The sequence below is a fragment of the Urocitellus parryii genome, chromosome 11 (assembly GCF_045843805.1).
Source record: "Urocitellus parryii isolate mUroPar1 chromosome 11, mUroPar1.hap1, whole genome shotgun sequence".
In the NCBI taxonomy this organism is placed as follows: domain Eukaryota; kingdom Metazoa; phylum Chordata; class Mammalia; order Rodentia; family Sciuridae; genus Urocitellus; species Urocitellus parryii.
Window position 1 is genome coordinate 11,309,673 of NC_135541.1, and position 20,471 is coordinate 11,330,143.

Below are 20,471 nucleotides of genomic sequence, written 5' to 3' on the forward strand. Positions count from 1 at the left end.
TGTCATTCATATGCAGCAAAACCCTCCCTTTCTTGGAGAATATACTTCTGTGAATTTTGACAAATGTATTTCACCATGAAACCACCCCCTGAGCCTCATGTCATGGGTATCCATCCGTGCGAGTGGAAATAATCTAAATGCCCAACTATGGGGGATTAGCTTTAAAAAAAAAATGGTTTTGCCAGAAACTGCTTAGCCAGCCTCCTGGGGCCGGGCATGGAGGCTGCTCCCCACAGACCCTGCGGCGGTCAGCATCCTTCCCTGCTCGGGAGGGACCCGGTCCTCAGTGAGTGTTCAGAGTGGGCGCGCGTGGCTCCTTGCAGACCCGCCCTCCGCCTCACCGGCCCGCGGTCTCCCCTCTCGCCCGCTGCAGGGAACCGGCTGGACGAGGGCTCGGACGTGGAGTCGGAACCGGACCTCCCTCTGAAGCGCAAGCAGCGCCGCAGTCGGACCACGTTCACGGCCGAGCAGCTGGAGGAGCTGGAGAAGGCCTTCGAGAGGACCCACTACCCCGACATCTACACCCGCGAGGAGCTGGCCCAGAGGACCAAGCTGACCGAGGCCCGCGTGCAGGTGAGGGGACGCGGAGGCCGGGGTGGCCAAGGTCAGTGCCAGGGGATGGGGCCCGACCTCCACTTGTGAGCGATTAATGCCACCAGTACCCGGAGCAGAGTGAGTGGACAGCAAATGTGACTGGCCGAGAGGTGGACAGCCCAAGGGGAGGGGACATGGAGGGACAGAAAGAAGGAGAGGGAGACGGAGGAAGGGGAAGAAGGGCACTGAGCTGCGGGTCTCTGATGGGGACCGTGGGGAGGGGACTTCTGAGCAGGCCTGGCCTCCGCAGAGGGGTTGCGAGTTTCCCGTGGGGGAAGTGCCCCAGAGGCCGAGCAGGTGGGTGCCTGCGGGGTGTGACCCATCGGGCCAGGGCAGGGAGACCCCAGACCTGGAACGTCCCTGAGGGAGGGGCGGGGTAGGGCCAGAGCCTGGGGCTCCAGGCTTGCCCTGGGGAGGGGGTGGCCTCATGTCCCCAGGCTGGGCCCTGGACTTCCACCAGGAGGCCTGCAGATGTCCTTCAGTGCCGGGGCTCAGGCTGTGGAGGAGGACGAGGACAGGAGGTGACCAGTGGCTTCACCACTCCTGGGCTATCTCCTAATGACCGGGCAGTGGGCCTGCAGAGGGGCTGCCCCTGACTGCTGCTGGGGCTGTGACCAGCAGGGGGACCGGCTTTCCTGGGCACCCCCTGGGTGCCCACTGCAGTGCCCGCGACTCCTCACAGGTGGCCTCGTGCAGCCTGGACAGCTCACGGGGTTGTCAGGGTCTCACACACAGCCCCCAAGCCCGAGGGACAGAAACAGGCCCAGGGAAGCGCCCCCCCCCCGACACGGAGCTGGACCCCGCTGGCTGGGCCCGGTGGTACCAACGCCCACGTTCTTTCCATGCGGAGGAGAGGGTGACTCAGACCATCAGGGAGACCCTGGCTGGAGCCTGCAGCCTGACTCCCAGCGTGGGGCAGCGCTCTGCCTTCCCCTCCCAGCCAGGGGGACATCTGAGCCTGCCCAGCCCGGCCTCCCTGATCCCTGCAGCTGTGCAGCGCATTCCTGGTGCCTCTGGTTCCCACGTCCGGGTCGGGCTCTTCCCGCCACCTTGCAGCCTGCCTGCTGCCTGTGAAATGGCCTGGCTGCCAGGACCGTGCTTTATGGGCCCAGGGGACCTAGAAACAGGTGTCACCCTAGGTCCAAGGAGGGCGGGGCCTGGGAGTGGAGGAGCAGGGAGCCCAGGCACGCAGCAGGCGGAGGCCGCAGACCCCCGGGGCTCCCTGCCATACGCCTGCCACCTGCTGTGACCTCCAGGGGCTCCTTAGCCCCCAGGGTCTCTTAGCAGAGAAAGAAACAAAAATGTTGAGTTTTTGAAGAAGGAACAAAGGCTGACCGTCCACCCCCAAAACAAAATCAAGACCCTGTAGCCTGAGAGACTGAAGCCCATGCAGCCCGAGGGTGGAGGGACCAGGGACAACAGGGCATCGGCTCCAGTCCAGCAGGAAGGTCCACAGGGAGAGCGCTCCGGAGCCTGTGGGTCCCGCCTCTGACCCACTGGGACACCTGGGCAGGCCACTTTCCCTTCCAGAGAGTTAGTGTCCATCTGCAGACAGGGGACGGAGCTCAGTGACCACGAAGCCTTCTGGAAGCTCTGGGGTTCTCACTGTGGACCATCAGGATGCTGGGGGGGGAGGGGACCCCGTCTCTAGAAATGTTCAAGCAAAAGCACAGTGTCCAGCGGCCCCGGGAACCTGGAGAGGGATCCCTGCTGCGGGGAATGGGGCAGGGACCTTTCCCAATGCCCTGAGCAAGCACTGTTTAGATTCTGAGCTTCTTGTTTTTAGGTACCAGGGATTAGACCCAGGGGTGCTTTATCCCTGAGCTACATTCCTAGTTCTTTTTTTATTTTGTGACAGAGTCTTGCTAAGTTGCTGAGGGTTTCCTTAAGTTGCTGAGCCTGACCTCCACTTGTGATCCTCCTGCCTCAGCCTCTAGAGGGGCTGGGATTACAGACCTGCCCCATGGCGCAGGGCTTGGCTCTGTGCTTCTGAAGTCTTGGTCCCTGATCCTAAATCTGTGGTTCTGGGGTTTTGCAATCCAATCCTGTCTCATCCCCGTGGCCCTGGGTGGACATGGTGGGCAGTGGACGGGTTCGGGTGCAGTCAGAACCAGAAGCCTTGGGTTGGCTTCCATCCCCACCCCTCTCTGCTCTCCGCTGGGTCTCTTCCTCTGCACCGTGGAGGCAGGAGCAGTGGGTCAGCCTCGTTCTGGGATTAAATGATTAAGTGCAAAAAAAAAAAAAAATCTATTAAGAAATGCCTGGCCCAGAGGGGCTGGATCATGAAGACCCCCAGCTGCCCTTGGCAGTTCCAGCGCTGGCCGCCCCTGTGGCTCCGTGTCTGTCCCTCTGGCCATCATTCAGTGGGGACTGTCCGCCAGACGCTGATCTAGACATCGGGGATTCCTCAGGCAGAAGTGCCCGTGGCCATGGGCCGCCATTCTAGTAGACAGGGAAGCAGGAGGGTGAGTCGGGAGCCGTGGGGAGAGCTGTGGGGAGAGCCAGCTATTCCTGCCCTCGGGCTCCCCCCAGCTTGGCCCCCAGGAGTCAGGAGCCCCCCACCCCGTTGAAGCCTTCTGGGCTGGCCACAGAGAAGCCAGCAGGAAGCCCGAGCCACAGGAGGGGCAGGGCACGCAGGCCAGGGACCCAGGACCACGCTGAGGAATTTCCACTTTTCAGCTGCTGGAGGCCGGCCCAGCCTGGCCTGCCTCTCCCCCGGAGGCGAACAGATCAGTGGCGTCAGCCTGAGCCTGAGCCTGAGCATTTCTTCTGGAAACAGAGGCCCAGGGGCTGCTGGATCCCGAGGTCACCCACAGCACCTCCCACCCTTCAGGGAAGGGCAGCAGCGGGCACACGGTGGCCCCGGTTCAGAACCCTCTGTCAGCCGAACAGAAATGCCATTTTGGAGGCCCTGGAGGCTGGCTGATTAGCAGCCTGCAGGGAGTCTTTTTTTTAGTGGGTACCAGGGATTGAACTCAGGGGCACTGGACCACTGAGCCCCCTCCCCAGCCCTATTTTTTATTTCATTTAGAGACAGGGTCTCACTGAGTTGCTGAGCAAGACTTGCTAAATTGCCCAGGCTGGCCTTGAACTTGTGATCCTCCTGCCTCAGCCTCCCGAGACGATGGGATCACAGGCGGGCGCCACCCGGCCTGGTGCCACCTGCACTGAATCCGTTCACAGCTCTAGAGCGAGGTGACGGTGGGCGTCTGCAGTGCCAGGCAGGACGTTCCCCACTCGGCAGTGTCTCCGTCCCTCCTTGCTGTAGCCCTAGGAGGTGAGGGGTCAGTCCTCTGTCCATACGGCAGACAGGAAAACTGAGGTGTAGCCAAGGGACACAGCTTCCTGGCCACACAGAACGTGGCTGTGCTGGGCTCGAGTCTCTGCCGCTGTTCTTTTCCTCTGGGCAACACTAAGAGACAGATCAGGTGAGATTCAGCTCTGCAAGACGGTCCTACTGTGCCCGCTCCTGGGCTAGGTGCTGGGGCTGGGGTGCAGCTCGGTGGCAGAGCACGTGCTTGGCATGCACAAGGCCCTGGGTTCCGTCTCCAGCGCCACAAAAAAGAATAAAGAATAATAAGACCAGCGCTGCTTTCCCAGAGCCCAGCCCTGGTCAGGGGCTCGGGGTGGGGTGCTGGCACCTCGACTGCCCCCCCTGGGAGTCCCCACCTCCGGCCTGTAAACAGGCACCTTGCACTTGACGCTAGCCAGGAGCCTTCAGCTCAGCGCCTTCACGTGTCTCTGGCAGACAGCACAGTGCTGTATGTCACCAGTGCCCTCAACTCGCCCGAGGTCCAGAACTGCAGATGGCCACCAGGCGGAGGCCCAGAGGGAGGGACAGCAGACTTCCCCGTCTTAGCTGGAGGTCAGGGCAAGGCCCAAACCCAAGCAGCTGGCCCCAGGGAGCCTGCTGTCACCCATCAAGCCACACTTGGTGGCAAGTGGGGACCCCGGTGGGACGGCGGTGTCCCAGGGACAAGGGCAGGCCCTCTCCCGACAGGGTCCCCCTGGGCCCGGAGGAGGCAGCCGGAAGCCCCTCCCCTGGCCTCCCCACACACCTGCGAGGCACCGGCCTGAGGTCCCCGCACGGGAAAGCAGTGGTTCTTTGGCTCGAGGGTCCCACGCCAGGCGGAGGGCCGCTGCAGGACCAGGACGGGCCCCTGTCTCTCCTCGGGGTCTGTCAGGGATGAGGAGGTCGAGAGGGGGAGGGGAGGAAAGGAGCAGAGAAGGGGCCGGAGGGAAGGAGGGGGCTGCTTCCCAGTCCACTTTGCACTTTTGATTTGAGGAAAAGATGAGCCAGCAGGAGGGGACAGCCCCGGGACCGACCAGGATGTGTGACAAACCAGGACGCCTTAGTCCAAACGTCAGTGACCGTCCCCCGTGTCCGAGACTCCTGCCAGGCTCACGTTCTCCGCTGCTACTTCCTTCAGCAAAATGAACGTATTTTGAAGTAAACGCGAGCAGCGTGTCCATAAAGGGACAGAACAGGGTGACGCAGGGACTGTGGAAACCCAGCACCGCGGAAGTCTTGCAGGAACTGCCACCTGCAAAGCCCCCCTGGGCTGGACGGGGAGATTAGCGCGTAGGAGAGAGGGCCCAGGACAGATGGGGACGCATTAGCACCCCACGGAGGCCGCCCTTCCCCAAGCCACGGAGGGCCCGGAGAAGTGGGCGGGGCACTGGGCTCAGGCTGTTTCCCACCTGGACGTCTGTCCCCCGCGGCCTCCAGGTGGACGGACTCCAGCCAGCGTCCCCACCCTTCTCCAGGAGGCTGGGAGCCGGGGGCCCGTGCCCATTCCTCACAGGGTCCAGGTCCAGCCCAGCCCAGGAGGCCCCCGGGATGCCCCCGGTGCCCGCAAAGCCGGGGAGCAGCGGGACCTGGTTGGCTGGGGAGGCGGCTGCCTTCCCCCCAGCCTGGCCCAAGCGGGTGGAGCCCTCTCTGCTCTGGTGCCGCTGCTCCCCGAGGACCTAGAGAAGAGCCAGGTCAGGCCCCAGCACCTGCACCCAGCTGAGCCCCGAGCCCCTTAGAGGAGAAGTGAGGGCGTCGGCGCCGAGGGGGGTTTGAGCTGAAGGCCGAGAAGCCATTGCAGAAAGGGCATTGGGGTGAGAGGGGGCAGCAGGTGCCGAGCCCAGGGGTGGGGACAGCCCTCGAAGCAGCCCGTCACCCTCTCCTTGTCTCTCTGGGTCCTAAGGAGTGGCAAACCCAGGCGAGCTGCCCTGGAGAGCAGGGCTGGTTTCAGTTGGAACCTAGATCCATGGCAGGCAGGTGGCCTTGGGCGAGCTGTGACCTCTCAGAGCCTCAGTTTCCCCTGCTGTAAAGTGGGCACAGGGTCGGGTACATACAGACCTGGGCAAGGATGGCCGGCAGACTACCAGCACCCTCAGGGCTGGCGCAGCAGCAGTGGGGCGATCACGGACGAGAGGCTGGTCTGAGCCTCGACTTACCCTGTCGTGGCCAGTTACCCATTTTCTCTGAGTCTCAGTTTCCTCATCTTTAAAATGGGGACAATGATAAGAACTCTTCACTGGCCACGAGGACAGAAGCGGGTCCTGCCTATGAAATCCTCCTGCAGACCGTCCAGGTCTGCATGACGGGGGCCGTCCTTCCCTGGAGAAGGACGCTGCCTGGGCCGGAGGATGTGGCTGGGGTGGGGACTGGTTCCAGCGGCTCCAGCCGGGTGGTCTCCATCTCCGCTCTCGTCCCCCAGGTCTGGTTCAGTAATCGCCGCGCCCGTTGGCGGAAGCAGGCAGGAGCCAACCAGCTGGCAGCCTTCAACCACCTCCTGCCAGGGGGCTTCCCACCCACGGGCATGCCCACGCTGCCCCCGTACCAGCTGCCGGACTCCACCTACCCCACCACCACCATCTCCCAAGGTGAGCGTGCGGCCTGCCCCGCGTCCCTCCCCGGCCACCCGAGCCTCCAGTCCTCTGGCTCACAGGGGTTGTCCCTTCTAGGTTGTCCCACTTGTGGACTTTCCTGTCACACACTGTTAAGCCAACAAAAGGCCCCGCCATGCCCTTGAAATCCTTGGCTCAAGAGGTCACCCTCCAGGAGGCTCAGCTGGGCAGCTCCGAGCACCTGTGGGAAGAGAGCTTTCCGAATCCCTTCCATCACGGGTCCCCGGCATCTTGGGGATATGCTGGGCTGCGGGCCCGAGACTCCGCATTCCCATCAAGGGCTGCACAGAAAGAGGGACCCTGACAGAGCCGTGTAGCTGCCCGACAGCTGGGAACAGAAACGGCTCCGGGTCGAGCCATGTGAACCCTCGTCCCACCACCTAATGGCCTTGTCACCTTGCATGAGTCCCCAACCCCACCAAGACTGGTGCTGTCATCTGTAAATGATGGGAATTGAGTTCTCACCTCGTGGCCCTGAGACAGCACCTGTGGAAGCCCCTGGCACGTGGCCGATGCTCACATACAGGAACAGGCCAAGTCTGAGCCGATTAGAGTCACCGGGCGGGTGGGGGGGTGACTTTCAGTCCAGCTAACGCTTACGGAGCACTTGCTGTGTACCTGCAGCAAGAGCAGCATGCAGCTGCAGAGAGGACGTCTGGGCATAAGGGTGTCAGTCAAGACTTGGCCCGTCCCTAGTGTCCTGCTCAGGAGCCAGTGTGTCCCTTCTTCCCAAGTCACCTGAGAGGGTGGCCGCTTTCCCCCAGGGGTGAGCCTGGGCTGCAGAGGCTCATGGCCGGCCTTCCTCCTAGGAGGCTCTTTCCTGCCCTCAAAGGCACAGCCTCCAGGGCGAGGTCCCAGGCTCAGGACTCTCTGGGGTCTCTCCACAGATGGGAGCAGCACCGTGCACCGGCCCCAGCCCCTCCCGCCGTCCACCATGCACCAGGGTGGGCTGGCCGCAGCCGCTGCCGCGGACACCAGCTCCGCTTACGGAGCCCGCCACAGCTTCTCCAGCTACTCCGACAGCTTCATGAACCCGGGGGCCCCCTCCAACCACATGAACCCCGTCAGCAACGGCCTGTCTCCTCAGGTAGGTGCTCCCCTGCTCCGCCCAGGCCCATCACCAGACACCTGAGGCCCAGCTCGTGAGTGCCCTGGGGGCTGTTCCGTCCACTCCCACTTACTGGGGTAGCCGTGGTCCTCTGCCCAGGGTGAGCTTCTCAGGCTGCCCACCTGCGTGTGGAGGGAGGGCTTCCACTGTCTTGCTGTCTAGAAACCGAAACAGGACTGTGCACTTGCCCTTGGCCTGCCCCATCCACCTCATGCTGTTCAGGTCGGTGCCTGGTCGGGCCTGGCCCCTTCCCTGCAGGAGGCCGGCTGGGCTGGGGTCCACCTGGGCTGCATCTCCTGCCTCCCACCAGGAGTGACCTGCCCTTGGGAGGCAGGACCCTCTGGGGTACAGAGAATTGCAGATGAGGCTCTGGACCCAGAGCTGCACTCTGATTGGGTCTCAGAACTCTGTTCACTCGCTCTGATTGGTTGCTGGTTTAGTCACTCAGAGAGGTCCTGGGACCTGCTTGGGATGAAGTCAGAGAGTTGGCTCCTGGTGGCTTTTGGGGGTTTGAGGAACAGGAGTCGATGGTGCAGGGGTCCCAGGGAATTTGAGGCACCGATGGGTTCGTTTCTGTAGCTGCAGTAGCTCCCAGATCCCCGTGGGGGAGGGGACAGAGCCCGCCTGGGTTTCTTCTGTCTCTCACCTGCTGGGACCCCCAGCCCTGTCTGTGGGGAGCAGACACCAGACACAAACGGATCCCAACAGCTGTTGTGGGGGAAGGGTCGGGCGTCAGGGTGAGTTGAAATCCTCGCTCTGCCTTCTTGGGGTGACCTCAAGCTGCTGTGCAGCTCAAGCCTTGGTTTATCCTCCATTACACAAAACTCTGTTGCTAACCTGCACCAACCTGGTCACCAGTCCAAGCGCCTAGCACCCAGCCTGGCACAAAAGAAGGGCCGAGCCAATGTTAGTTGACTCCCTGTCCTGTTTCCTGGACAGTGTCATCGATACGGGACACCTGTTGTCTACCTCGAGGGAAAATTTTTTTTTAAAGAGTCAAGGGGATCTGCTACTTCCTGCAGGCCACAGCCTCCAGCCACCTGTTTGTGTAAATAAAGTTTTATTGGAACACGGCCACGTTCATCACGTGACGGCTGCTCTAGTGCAGTGATGGCGGAGTTGCTGAGCTTCCCGAGAGACCAGAGTCTGTGGGGCCTCAGATACTCTCTGGCTACCCAGAAAAGAATGCCAGTCCCTGGACTAAGGCAGGTCTGCTGGTCTGGGTTCCTTCTGGTGTCTCTACTGACCCGCACAGCGGGGGGTGACCTGCGTTTCCGCCTGTCCCTCGCTTGGGAAGACCTGGAGCAGTCCTTTCCCCTTGCTGTGCCTTGATCTTCTCATCTGTGAAATGGGGACAATGCGGGTACCCACCTCCTAGGGTCACTGAGGATGGAGTGAAGTGACCGTTGGAAAGGGCTTAGTAAACCTGAGCAGGCCACGCAGCGCCCTCTGGAGGCCCCCAAGCCTCCTGGGCCCGGCCACAGGATGAGGGGACATGACCCAGCTGAACTGTCAGCCCTGGGCTGGTCTCTCCGGGCCTCTTGGGTGCACAGACCCTGCACGTGCCCACCGCCTGCAGGCCAGATCTCCCCTCGCCAGTGAAACCCAGTGGCTTCTTGGGGGCTCAAGGTCATGGCCTCTGTCTCGTTAGTGTGGGGGGCTAACCGGCCAGGCTGACCTGCCGGGACTGAACAGGGGGTCGGCAACCCAGGAGCCCCGAGTTTGCTGAGGGAAGGTGCTGCCGAGCGCTGGGGTGTCCGTGGCCCAGACGTGGTCCAGGCCTGGCCCTGGGGACAGAGCCAGTGTGGGGGAACACCCTCGGAAAGTTGAAGAGGGACCTTGAGACAGCGTGGAGCCCCTGCCTCCCTTTCCAGATGGCGGGACATGTCGGCTGGCCAGGCTGAGCCAGGGCACCCTAGCCCCTGCCAGTAGCTGCAGCCCCTCCTGTGCCCGAGGCCTCTCCTCCGCAGGACCCTGTCGCAGAGCCAGGAGGCCCAGCAGACAGGGGTCCCTGGGCGAGGGGATGGGCTTAAGGGTGACAAGGGAGGGGAGGACAACTCCCTGGGGTGAGCACTGATCTTGGGGAGACTTCCCCGATCATGGCTAGAGGGCTTTGGGGTGGGGTGTGTTTGCCTGGAAGCCCCCGAGGGGGACCCACTCCCCGCTGCCTCACAAGAGGAGAGTTGAAAGGAAGAGACCGGGAGGGTGCACCCCATCTTGGGGCTGAGAAGCTGCGGGACATGATGGATTGGGTGACCTTGGAGGGCCACCCAGAGTTCCCACCAAAGGTGTGAAGACAGGCAGAGGGGACCCAGGGGTAAAGGGCTGCAGGGGGGGGGGGCGCACTCAGGGCAGGAGCCAGGGCAGAAGTGTGCGCGTGTGTGAATGGGTGTGTGTGCGTGTGCATGGGTGTGTGTGCGCGTGTGTGTGTGCGTGTGCATGTGTGTGTGCGTGTGCATGTGTGTGCGCGCGCACCCATGCGCCCAGCTGGGTTCAGCCCTGGACACTTCCTGAAGGACCTGAAAGACAGGGAGTGGGGCGGGGGAGGAGGGGCGGCAGGGGCTTCACGTCCAAGACAGAAGCCGCAGCTTTTCCCAGCCCTGACTCCAGGGTTCCCACGCACAGCCCCCCCCCAGCACCCCCAGCCCCTGCCCAAGCAACATCACCGGCTCATCTCTGGGGTCTTGGAGAGGTGGGGTGGGGGGTTCCCACCCAGGAGGGGTCTCTGTAGGGAGATCATTTGTGGGGACAAATGGGCCCAGTGCCCCCCCCCCCGGCAGGAGGGGCTTTAGTGCAGCTCACCTGGGCCAGGAGAGGGTGGCTTTCCACCTGGGCTGGGGCCAGCATGGCCTCCGTGACCCGGGGCTGCAGGTCCTGCCGCTCACTGTGAGCCGGGAGCTTTGCCCTTGACCCTGGACAGTGGTTTGTTCTTACAGAAGCCCCCCCCGGGGGGGGCGTGAAGCTGGGCTCGGAGCACCTGGGCAGACCTGGGCAGCCGGCTCCTCACCCTCATGGCTTCTGGGGAGAAGACACCTCCTTCTGCAGGTTCACCTGGGTCCCTTGTCACCAGGCGGCCAGGGAAGTGGGTGTCACAGAGCCCCCAGGACTCCCTGGGAGATTTGGCCAAATTTCACAGAAAAAGCATTTCTCCTCAGTTCTGTGCCGGTGTCCTGGGCAGCTGAGAGGACAGCGGTTTACCAGCGGCCTGCCTGTGCCAGGCCCTTTGCCTGCCTGTGCCAGGCCCTGTCCCCACACCCTGTCACCTGCTCAGCCTGGGCCCTGCTCAGTTCCTGCCCCGCTCAGCTTGGGGGAGGGAAGAGCACTCTCCCCATGTCACGGATGAGCAAACCGAGGCCCAGGACCTCAGGGTAGGGACCAGTGGCAGAGCTACTGGGTGGGCAGAGCCCTGCCTTTAGGCTTGGGTCCCTTGGTGTCCCCAACTGCAAACGCCAGCCTTGCGGGATCAGGTGCTAAGTGCTTGACACAGGAGGTCCCAGCTTTGCGCACTGTGTCCTTCCGAAGAGGTGTCGGGGAGCCCAGGGGACCTCATTTCCGATGGCTCGTCCCGGGTTAGGACTCAGCCCCCAGCCCCCGCTCCCCCGCTCCAGGGTCGGGACCTTGGAAAAGGCTCTTAGAAAACAACTGGGAGTTGGGGACAAAAGACGCCTTGGGAACGGGAATACACTGACAGCCCCGTCTAGGAGGGACAAGCAGAGGGTGCAGAAGGAGGACGCCCGGGTCCCCTGCCCTGCAGGACCCCAGCGTGGTGGGGAGGCAGCTCATCCCCTGGAGCTCGAGGTCAGATGGCGGGGACAAGCCTCTTGTCCTTGGGCACCCCGGCCGGAGAGCAGAGCACAGTCCGCTCTGGAGGGGTCCCTGGGAGGGTGGAGGCAGGTGTCCCACAGTCCCCGGGACTTGCAGGTCTTACTGGCCCCAAATCCAAGCACCGAGTCACAAGCAAAATTCTGCCATTTCCAGGGTCCTTGGGGCTGGAGGCCACAGGCAGGCTCCCTGTGCTGGGCCTCTCCAGGGATGAGCCATGTGCCCCCAGGTGCCAGGCTCTGTGGAAGGTTCTAGAAAGTGACAGAGCTGGGCTAGGAACAGGTGGCTCCAGAGCCCACTGTGCTGTACACGGTCAGCCCCGAGAAGCTGGTCCCAGAATCCATAAGGGGCCATCGGGGCAGAACTGGGTTCAGAGCCTGTGTCCCCAAGTCCCTTCTTCCCCAGCTTTTTTTAGGGGTTGATTCAGGGCTGGAAATGGGAACCAGGGACCAGAGAGGGCTCAGCTTCCCAAGATGGGCTCCAGGTCACACCCTTGTGTCGGTGGCCCCCAGGGCGCTAGAGTCCTCCTGCTCCTCCTAACGTCCCCAGGTGCCACCATGTCCCTCTCTGGAGCTTAAGGAATCTATAAAGGGATTTACATAGTCACCATCCCCCGACACCGAGCTACGAAAACTACCCTCCAAGTGTGCAGCTGACCACTGCCCACTGTCCCTGCAGACCCAGGCTCCTGTCCCTCCCGGGCACGTACTAATGGGGTGACGGGGGCTGGGGCGCAGCTCCGTGGGGGAGGCCCTAGATTCGACCCCCAGAGCTGCAAACAGTATAAACACTCCAGTGACCGTCACCGTGGGGTGGACACTTACGGCAGCCAGGCCCAGGCGGGCCAAAGGCTGAGCCTATGTCCCAGGTCACAGCTATCCTGTGACTTCCATGTTACAGGCAAGGAGACTGCTTTATCCGGGGTCTTCCATCCGCCTATTAGTGACTGTTTGTGGGGTCATGTGTCAGGCTCTGTGGAAGGTTCTAGAAAGTGACAGCTGGAATGCAGCAGGCTGGCTCCGGGGTCTGCTGTGCTTTCCTGAGCTGCCCCGAGAGGCTGGTGCCACATCCGCACAGGGCAGCTGAGGTCCCAGGTCATGGGGGCAGATGGTGGCAGAAGCGGCTTCATAGTCTGTGTCCCCAAACCCCTCCCTTCTGAGGGCAGGAGGGAGGCGGCTCCCAGCGCTACTGTGATTTAGGACGGGGCTCCTTCAGGCTTCTCAGGAGCTGCCTTCCTGGCACGGGGAGCCACCCAGCAAGGACAGACACTCCCTCAACAGAACACCTGCCGGGTGCCAGCGCCCACGAAAGCACTTTGCCTGCTTGAAGTCATTCCATCCCTCTGCTCGGGGAAACACGCTCAGAGAGGTCAAGTAACTTGCGGAAAGCCACAGAGCTGGTGAGACGTGGAGATAGGATTTTAACTAAGATCCACTTGACCCATGAACTTCCCCCCTGGCCCTGAGCAGGACAAGGTCAAGGCAGTCGGCTGCCCTAGGGAGCTACATCTGGCCCCGGGTGAGCACTGGAGACTCCCGTTGCCTCTTTCTCCTCTTATTTCCTCTTGGTCCCCCGCCCCTTTATTGGTGACATTGCGTTTATAATAAGCATTTAAAATGAGTCTTGCTGGACCAGGACGGGGAAGGAGGAGGGAGCAAGAGATTTGTCGGCAGGAAGATGGGGAGGGGGATCGTAGAGTGTTAAATAGCCCAGAATTTTTAAAAAACTGATGCAAATCACTGGTAGGAGAGAAAATTATGTGCAATTACGTCCTGATATTGGAAGGTTTTGCCTGGCCCAGGCAACAAGATCTCATTAGCAAGCAGAAAATAAGATTGAAATGGTGTGTGAAAGAGCCGAGAAATGAATTTGAATGCTGCGTTTGTCCACAATTACCCCCTCCTTCACACACATTTTATTGCAATTTTTTTATTATTCTTAATCTCTCCATTCCTCAAAGCAGATTGGGGACATCCTGGCATTACCGGGGCATCGGGAGGAGGTGTGGAGGATTTCCTGCCCCCGTGAAAGGAGACCCTTCTCTCGCACATTTTCCAAGGTTGGGTTTTGGAGGGATCAGAATTCATTTCTCCGGCTTAGCAGGTTGTAGGAACACGGGCTTTCACCCCCGCGCTCCTCTGCGCCCCGCCCAGCCCTGCCCTCGCCTCCTTCCTGGGCCACTCCTCCGCTCTGCCGCCTGCTTCCTTCCCTTGGCCTTCTTGGGGTCTCCTTCTGACATTCCCTTTCCTGGGAGGCCTCTCCCTCGGGGACCAGGACTGGAAGAAAGCCTGGGGTGGCAGAATTGACGAGGCCTTGGGCAATAAGAAGCCCTGACTTGGAGTCCTGCTTTTCCCGCTTACTAAATTGCTGTGTGACCTTGGGGAAGCTTGCTTCACCTCTCTGGGCTTCATTTTCCTCCTCGGAAAACAGGGACCACAATCCCTACCTCTCGGAGGTGCTGTGAGGACTGACAAACTGGAGTCAAGTGCCTGGCACCTAGTAGGTGCTCAATCAATGTGCATTCTCCACACCCCCCTACCCTCTGTGGCTCGGTCTCTAGCTCTGCCTCAGGGCCCTCCATCCTCTCCCCTCCCCTGTCTCCTTGAGCCCTTTCGGTTGCCAGGGAAACGCCCGGGTTGGGTTCCCGCCTAGGACCACGTCGGGTGTTCTGTTGACCCAGGGTGGGAAGACAGGGTGCCAGGGTGCAGAAAGCACAGGAGACGCTACTTCCGGCCGCCTTGGGTCCCTGGGGGAGGGTGGGATGACGCAGATGGAGATGTGCGCCCCAGGATTAGGGGAGCGCTGAGTCACCGTCACCCGCCCCCACTTCCGGAGGCGACCAGCAGTGTGGGTGTGGGTCAGGGCTCAGCCTGTGGAGGGGGCCAGGAGGCTGTGGCTGGATCCTCTTGGACCTGAAGCCGAGGGTCTGCCCCGCAGCTGGCTTTCACCTCACCAGGTCACAGTCCAGCTCCCGAGACCCCCCCACCACATCTGCCCGCCCCACCCCTCACTGCAGCCTGCTGGGGGACGCTGGGGACCCGGATGTGGCTGCTGCCCCTCTGCCCACCAGGCGTCCCCTGAGGCAGGGGTGAGCCTTGAGGCTGAGAAGGGCCACCGTGGAGGCAGAGGTGGGAGCTGACAGCCGTCGTCACTCAGGGCAGACGCCCGGCTCCCCTCTCGCAGCCAGGATGCCTTTGCCCACGGCTGACCTCCTCCCAGGGAAGAGCTGGCCGTCTCCCACGTCTGGCTCCGCACCCCGGTCACCTGCTCCTGTCCATCAGGGCCTGGCTCCAGCCCGCGGGCGAGGCCCTGGGAACACACAGCCCCATGGTTTGTGTTTCCTCCTTCTCACGCTTCTCCTGGGTGGAGAGGAGCTGGGCGGAGGGGGGGAGGGACTCCTGCAGAAACCAGGATCTGGAACTTTCCAGGCTGCCAAGGAGGGGGAATCAGGCCTGTGGCGCCAGGAACCCGGTCCCGGCTGTGGCCCGGGTGACACCGGGGTCTTTTGTCATGGAGGGGGCTAGGAGAGCTCGCCAGGGGCCTCTTCCCTCCTGAGAAGGTGCAGCGGGGCCTGGGGGCCTGGGGTGGGCCCTCCCTGAGCTGAAGAGCAGTTCAGAGCCCAGCGTTCCCCTCCGGGGACACCCTAGTGCCCATCCCTGGAGCAGGGCGTCTGTCTAGTCCCACCCTCGAGCCCCACCTCCATCCCTCTGCAGAGTCGGGTCCCAGCGGGGGCAGCAGGCTCAGGAAAACCAGATGCTTCAGGCCCCTGGGTCGCCGTGGTCTTAGGCAGGACCCGGGCAGCCCTGGGCCACTCAGCACAGGACTTATTTTGGTGACACACGTAATTCCCAGGGTCTGGCACATAGTAGGCCACCAATAGCTGTTGGTCAACCCCTACCACAGTACAGGCCTGATGGGACCCAGTTGTGGTGGGTTCCCAGAGGACTCTGGGGCTCTGGACGGTCATTGCTCACGACACGCGGCCAGCTCTGCTCAGATGAGGGACACGTCCAGGGAGACCAGACCCCCCTCCACAAAGAGCAGGCAGAGATCTGGTTATGGACACTGTGTCGTGATTCCTGGTCAAACAGGGAGAACAGAGGAAGCTTGGAGGAAGGTGGACATGGTCAGAGAAGGTGACCTGGACGAGATGTGACTTTAATCAGGGGAAAATCAAGGAAGGTGTAGGGGACTGGGGCAGCCGGGGCAGTGGCCAAGGACCCGACAGGAGTGAGGCGTCCGCTAGCTCAGGGCCACTGTGGGCAGTACAGCAGACACACACCAGGGCTCCATTCCAGCTCTTCTGTCTTGCTGTGTGATCACAGGCAAGCTGAGGGACTCACTGAACCTCAGTTTCCTCATCTGCAAAACAGCATTAGGGAAACTGGAGAGTGTTGGTGGGCGACGCCCAGCACTGTGCCCGGCAGACAGCAAGAGCCTTCCCTGGCTGCCTCTCCCCCCAGGAAGGGGAGCTGGACGTGGAGGTCTTGCTAGGCTCTCTGCCTCCACCTTCTTTTTTCCTTCTTTTTCTGGGCCAGGAGAATCCAGGGCAGGCCCAGCCTGTTCTCTGGTAGGAAAATCAGGAAATTCGGTTCTCTCCTCGTTCTGTCTCTGGCCCACCATGTGATCTTAGCAGATGTCTCCCCGCTCGGGCTGCAGTTCTCCCCGCGCAGCCAAGGCCTGGGCTGCGGCTCTGCGGGTGGGGCCAGCCCTCCAGGTCCACCTCCTCCTGCCCCTCCTCCCTGGGCTGCCGGGGTCCCAGCAGGCCAGGGGTTTAGCCATGGGGACCTGCCTGGCTTGGTGGGAAAGAATGCAAATAGCGGATTTGTCCTTCTTTCTGATTAGCACTGGGGCTCAGTCCCGGCAGATAGAGGGGAAGAAAATGAGGGAGATTAGCAATTAATACTGCGGCCGATGTGGAGCTTCGCAGGCCCGTCTCAGGGGACCCTGGTGGGAGGGGCACTGCCGAGATGTCTGGGCAGCTGGACTTGGGGGCCCGGCAGGACCCCAGCAAGGAGGGGCAGGGTGACTCTGTGAGCTCCCCCACGGCCGCATCCCTGACTCCAAACCTCCTCACCTGCATCCCTGGACTCTTCCTCCGCCACCCCATCTCTTCTGTCTTGCACCCAGACCCCCTATTCTTTAAGACTTGGCCTCCCCTCACCCCCTCTTAGTGGGCGAGCCTGCTTCCCCGGGGGAATGCACCACACCTCATCAGCATATGAAAAGTTCCCGTGTTGCTAGACAAGTATTAAGCAATAAATAATAACTCTGGGTAAATTTCCCCAGCACTCACCTGGCCATTACAGGGATTATCTCATTTAATCGTTCTAACCCCCCTTCGGGAGGGCCTGGGATTATTTCTGTTCTGCACATGGGGCGACGGAGGCACTGAATGGTTTAAACAATTTGTCCAGGGGCAGGGCCAGGACTGCCTGGCCTGGGAGACCAGTGACTGTCATTGAAATAGTCTATTTCCTGCCACTGGTAAGGTCTCCAAGGGCCCCAAATGTGACTCTGACCTCAGCTGATCCTAGCGCCCTCCAGAGGCAGGAGCGCAGACACCAGGACCAAGGGGGTGTGATCTCTATTTGGGGGTGTGGTCTCTGTTTGGGGATGCGGTCTCTGTTTGGGGGCGCAGTGGGGCATCTCCAGCACTGTCACTTTCTACCAGGTTCTTCCCCGGCTCCGTTTCTCCTCTGTAAAGTAGGCTAAGCAGGGTCCCCGCCTCACAGGACTCGGGCGAAGGGGTCTGTGCACACTGTATCTGGTAGCTATTGGCAGATGCAGGGCTCTGAGGCTCTGGCAGGGACCATGATGGGCCTCAGGTCACCACAAGTGAGTGCAGGGCAGGACCAGCCCTGCTGGTGCGGAAAGGCCCCCCACACCTGAGCTGCTGCCCGCAGGCTCCCTTCCGCCTCCCTCCCCAGGCTCCACCCAGCCCCAGCCTCAGCCCCAGGGGTCCCCTTTCTCCCGACCCTCACCCCAACTGCCAGCATCTTTCCAACATCTTCACCAGTGGTGACAAGTGTCCAGCCAGCCCTGGGAATTCTGCTAAGGGTGTTGGGAGGCAAGAGTCAGAGGAGGCTCCTGGCCAGAGGCTTCTGGGCATCACCCGAGAGCTTTGGAAGGTCGTCTCCTGGACCCAGTCACTCTGCCATTGACGCTGGGGAGAAGACCCAGCACTTTCTTGGGAGGTGGCCGTCCTGTCCCATTTCTCCTGGGCTCAGCTGATGGGAAGCTCACCCTTCTTCTCCCTGTCCTCCTTCTCTCCCTCCTCTTCCCAGTCCCCCTCACCTGGCCCTTGGCGCCCTGGCCCACACCCCCTGGCCCACACCTCCTGGTAGACAGGACCGTCCCTTTCCCCCTCCTCCAGGGCTGTTCCCTCCGCTTCTTTCCGACGCTCTTCGGACCCCTTTCCCCCATACCCACCCCCATCCTCCTCCCCACTCGGGCTCATTGTCGCTCACCTCTGTCCCCCCCCTGCAGGCTCCCCTCCCCCGCCCTACCCTGTCCCCTCTCTGCGTCCCTGGGGCCCCCCTGCGACCCGTGTTCGCTGGGGTGGCTCGGCGTCCGGGCGGGCAGGGGCGCGGGGACAGGGGCGCGGGGACAGGGGCGCGGGGACAGGGGCGCGGCGCGGGGACAGGGGCGCGGGGCGGATCCGCGGCCGCCCCTCCCCTCGCGCTCCGCCACCGCCGCCGCCGCCACCGCGCCTTTGATCCATGGCCCGAGGCCGCCTGACAGTGGAAAATGCGGGGAGACAAAACCACTCAGTCAAAGTGATTCCCGACGACTGTCTCCCCGAGATAAGGACGCGCTCGGCTCGGCCGCCGCTTAATTCCCGGCCGGGCCCGGATCCCGGCGCAGGAGCCGGCCGCCGCGGGCCGAGCGCGGGGCCAGGGGACCTGCCCGTTCGGCCGCGGGTCGCACGGGACTCGGGACTCGGGGACCCAGGCCCGCGCAAGGGCACGTGTGGGGAATGAGGCTGGGGGCGTCCTTGCCGTGTCATCCACTCGTTCCAGCCCCTTGACCCCAGCCTTGCCTTCCTTACTCTAGAACATTCCTGGCCTCCCCTGCCCTACACTCTCGGCCTCAGCTTTCCCTGAACCTCTAGTCTGGGCAGCCTCACCCATTTTCCCCAGGGAAGCAGTGTTGCCTCTGGGCGTATCTTTCTGGATACTTCTCTCTCCTGCTAAAGCAAGGTCCAGGTCATCTGCGGGCCTGGTCCCCACCACAAAGCCCAGCATGTAGTAGGAGCCCCATAAAGTGCAGGGAGGCTCTGAGCATCTATTCCCAGACCAGCCCTGAGCCAGGGACTGCAGGCAGACAGCCAGGAGCCAGGGCCTCCCGGAGAGGAGGGCACCCCGCTGAGCTGGACAGAGTCTGCCCCTAGGCCCCCAACCAAGGGAACAACCTTCCTCAGGGCAGGCTGGCTTGACCACACTGGACAGGTCACTTGAGGCCAGGCTTTGCTCTCTGACCAACTGTCCCTGGGGAAATGGGGATTAGTGTGGGCAGGAGATGGGGTAATGCCAGGTGAGGGCAGGAGGGGAACCGCCCTGAGCCTTCGAGAGGCCGGGTGGGTGCAGAGGTCCCAGGGGTGGAATTCAGCTGAGGGATCCCAAGGGCTGGGGATCGAGGGGCGGCCCGAGAAGCAGAATCCACACCAGGCCTGTCAAAAGCCCGGGCCAGCAGGTCCTTGGCCAGATGGGGAGACGGAATGAATCGGGGCCACGTGATGTGGGCTGATCTGGGGGTGCCGCTGAAGGACCGCGAATCTGCCCTTTAAAGCAGCCCCCCTCAGAGGCAGCTCATCCCAGGTCTGGCACCCAGAAGCGCCAGCCTAGCAAGCGTCGCCCTGGTCTACCTCCTGCAGGCAGAGCGGAGCCATCCAGGGCCCCCTCACCTACGTGCACCCTGGGATTCCTGTGCACCTGGACCCCCTTTTCCTTGGAAAGCGACTCCAAGAGGGTCTGAACCACACTGAGCCAAGATCCCTCTCCGGAGGGACCTCAGAGCTGGAAGACACCCCGGAAAGAGTTAACCCCCACCTCCGTTCACAAATAGAGCCCATGTTCACCGCCAAGTCCTCAAGGGCAGGTGGGTGGGCGGCGGCCCCATGTTTAGAGGGCGGATTTGTCGCATGGACACTGGGATCAAGCTACTACACAGACACGGCCCTGGGGGTGAACCAGCCCCAGCCAGGGAGACGGAGGCGTGTTGGGGTGCGCAAGGGAGACCCACGCCTGACCTGTTCCTGCCTCTGCATCCTTCTGGGCTGTCGGGGGCTCAGATCCCGGCCCCCCAGGCCCCGTGGAGCTGGCCCGAGGCCAAATGAATGCCACTCTCTCTCCAGACCAGGGTCTCTGACCCGCAGCATCAGAGGATTAAGGTCCCACGAGGACCCTGGCAAGTGTCTTATCACAAAGGGGACACATCCAGGCTGAAATTGAGACATGATGCCCAGGGGCAGAAGTTCCTGAGCTCCTCCCCAGGGGCTCCTTCCATCCCTGGCCATAGACAGTGCTCTCCCCAGACCTGGCGTCCCTGCTGCAGCCCAGGGTGTCCACCCGCCCAGCCAACTCCTCTCACCCTCTCTAGGGCTCTGGGCTAAGGCAGCTGCCCAGCGGGGCTCCGTCTCTACCCTGACCCCCCGAAGAAGCAGGGCCCCTGGTCCAGGGTGGTCTGTGCTCATATCAGTCACGACACGGAGCGTTAGTCCTGAGCCTGGCGGCCGCAGACCCTTGGGCTTCCGCGAGCTCTTTGATTTTCACTGAGCCCCAGGGGCCTGGAATCCTCATGCCCCCTGTGCAGATTCAGAGGAGAAGCCAAGGTCGTCAGTGGGGGACAGTGTCAGAGCCCCAGATCAGGCCTGCCCTCCTTGCTGGGCTGCCAGATCAGGAGGGACTGGCCTAGACCCCTGCTGCCAAGTCTGGCCTGCCCATTAACAAGGTCCCCAAGGAGGTGCAGGCCTGGAAATGGCCTTACCACCCGGCCCCAGCTCCCACATGCCCTCTAAGCTCCCCACAGTGACTCACAGTGGACCACC

At 62.2% G+C, this 20,471-nt stretch overlaps 1 protein-coding gene across 2 annotated transcripts in view; it reads left to right on the forward strand.

Annotated features, from left to right (window-relative positions):
* Pax7 (paired box 7) overlaps window positions 1-20,471 on the forward strand; it is an 89,005-nt gene that overhangs the window by 46,760 nt on the left and 21,774 nt on the right. For both annotated transcript variants that reach the window (XM_026400815.2, XM_026400818.2), the window contains exons 5-7: window positions 374-573; window positions 6,303-6,468; window positions 7,380-7,579. In XM_026400815.2, the coding sequence (XP_026256600.2) occupies window positions 374-573; window positions 6,303-6,468; window positions 7,380-7,579 (566 nt within the window). The remainder of the gene's footprint in view (window positions 1-373; window positions 574-6,302; window positions 6,469-7,379; window positions 7,580-20,471) is intronic.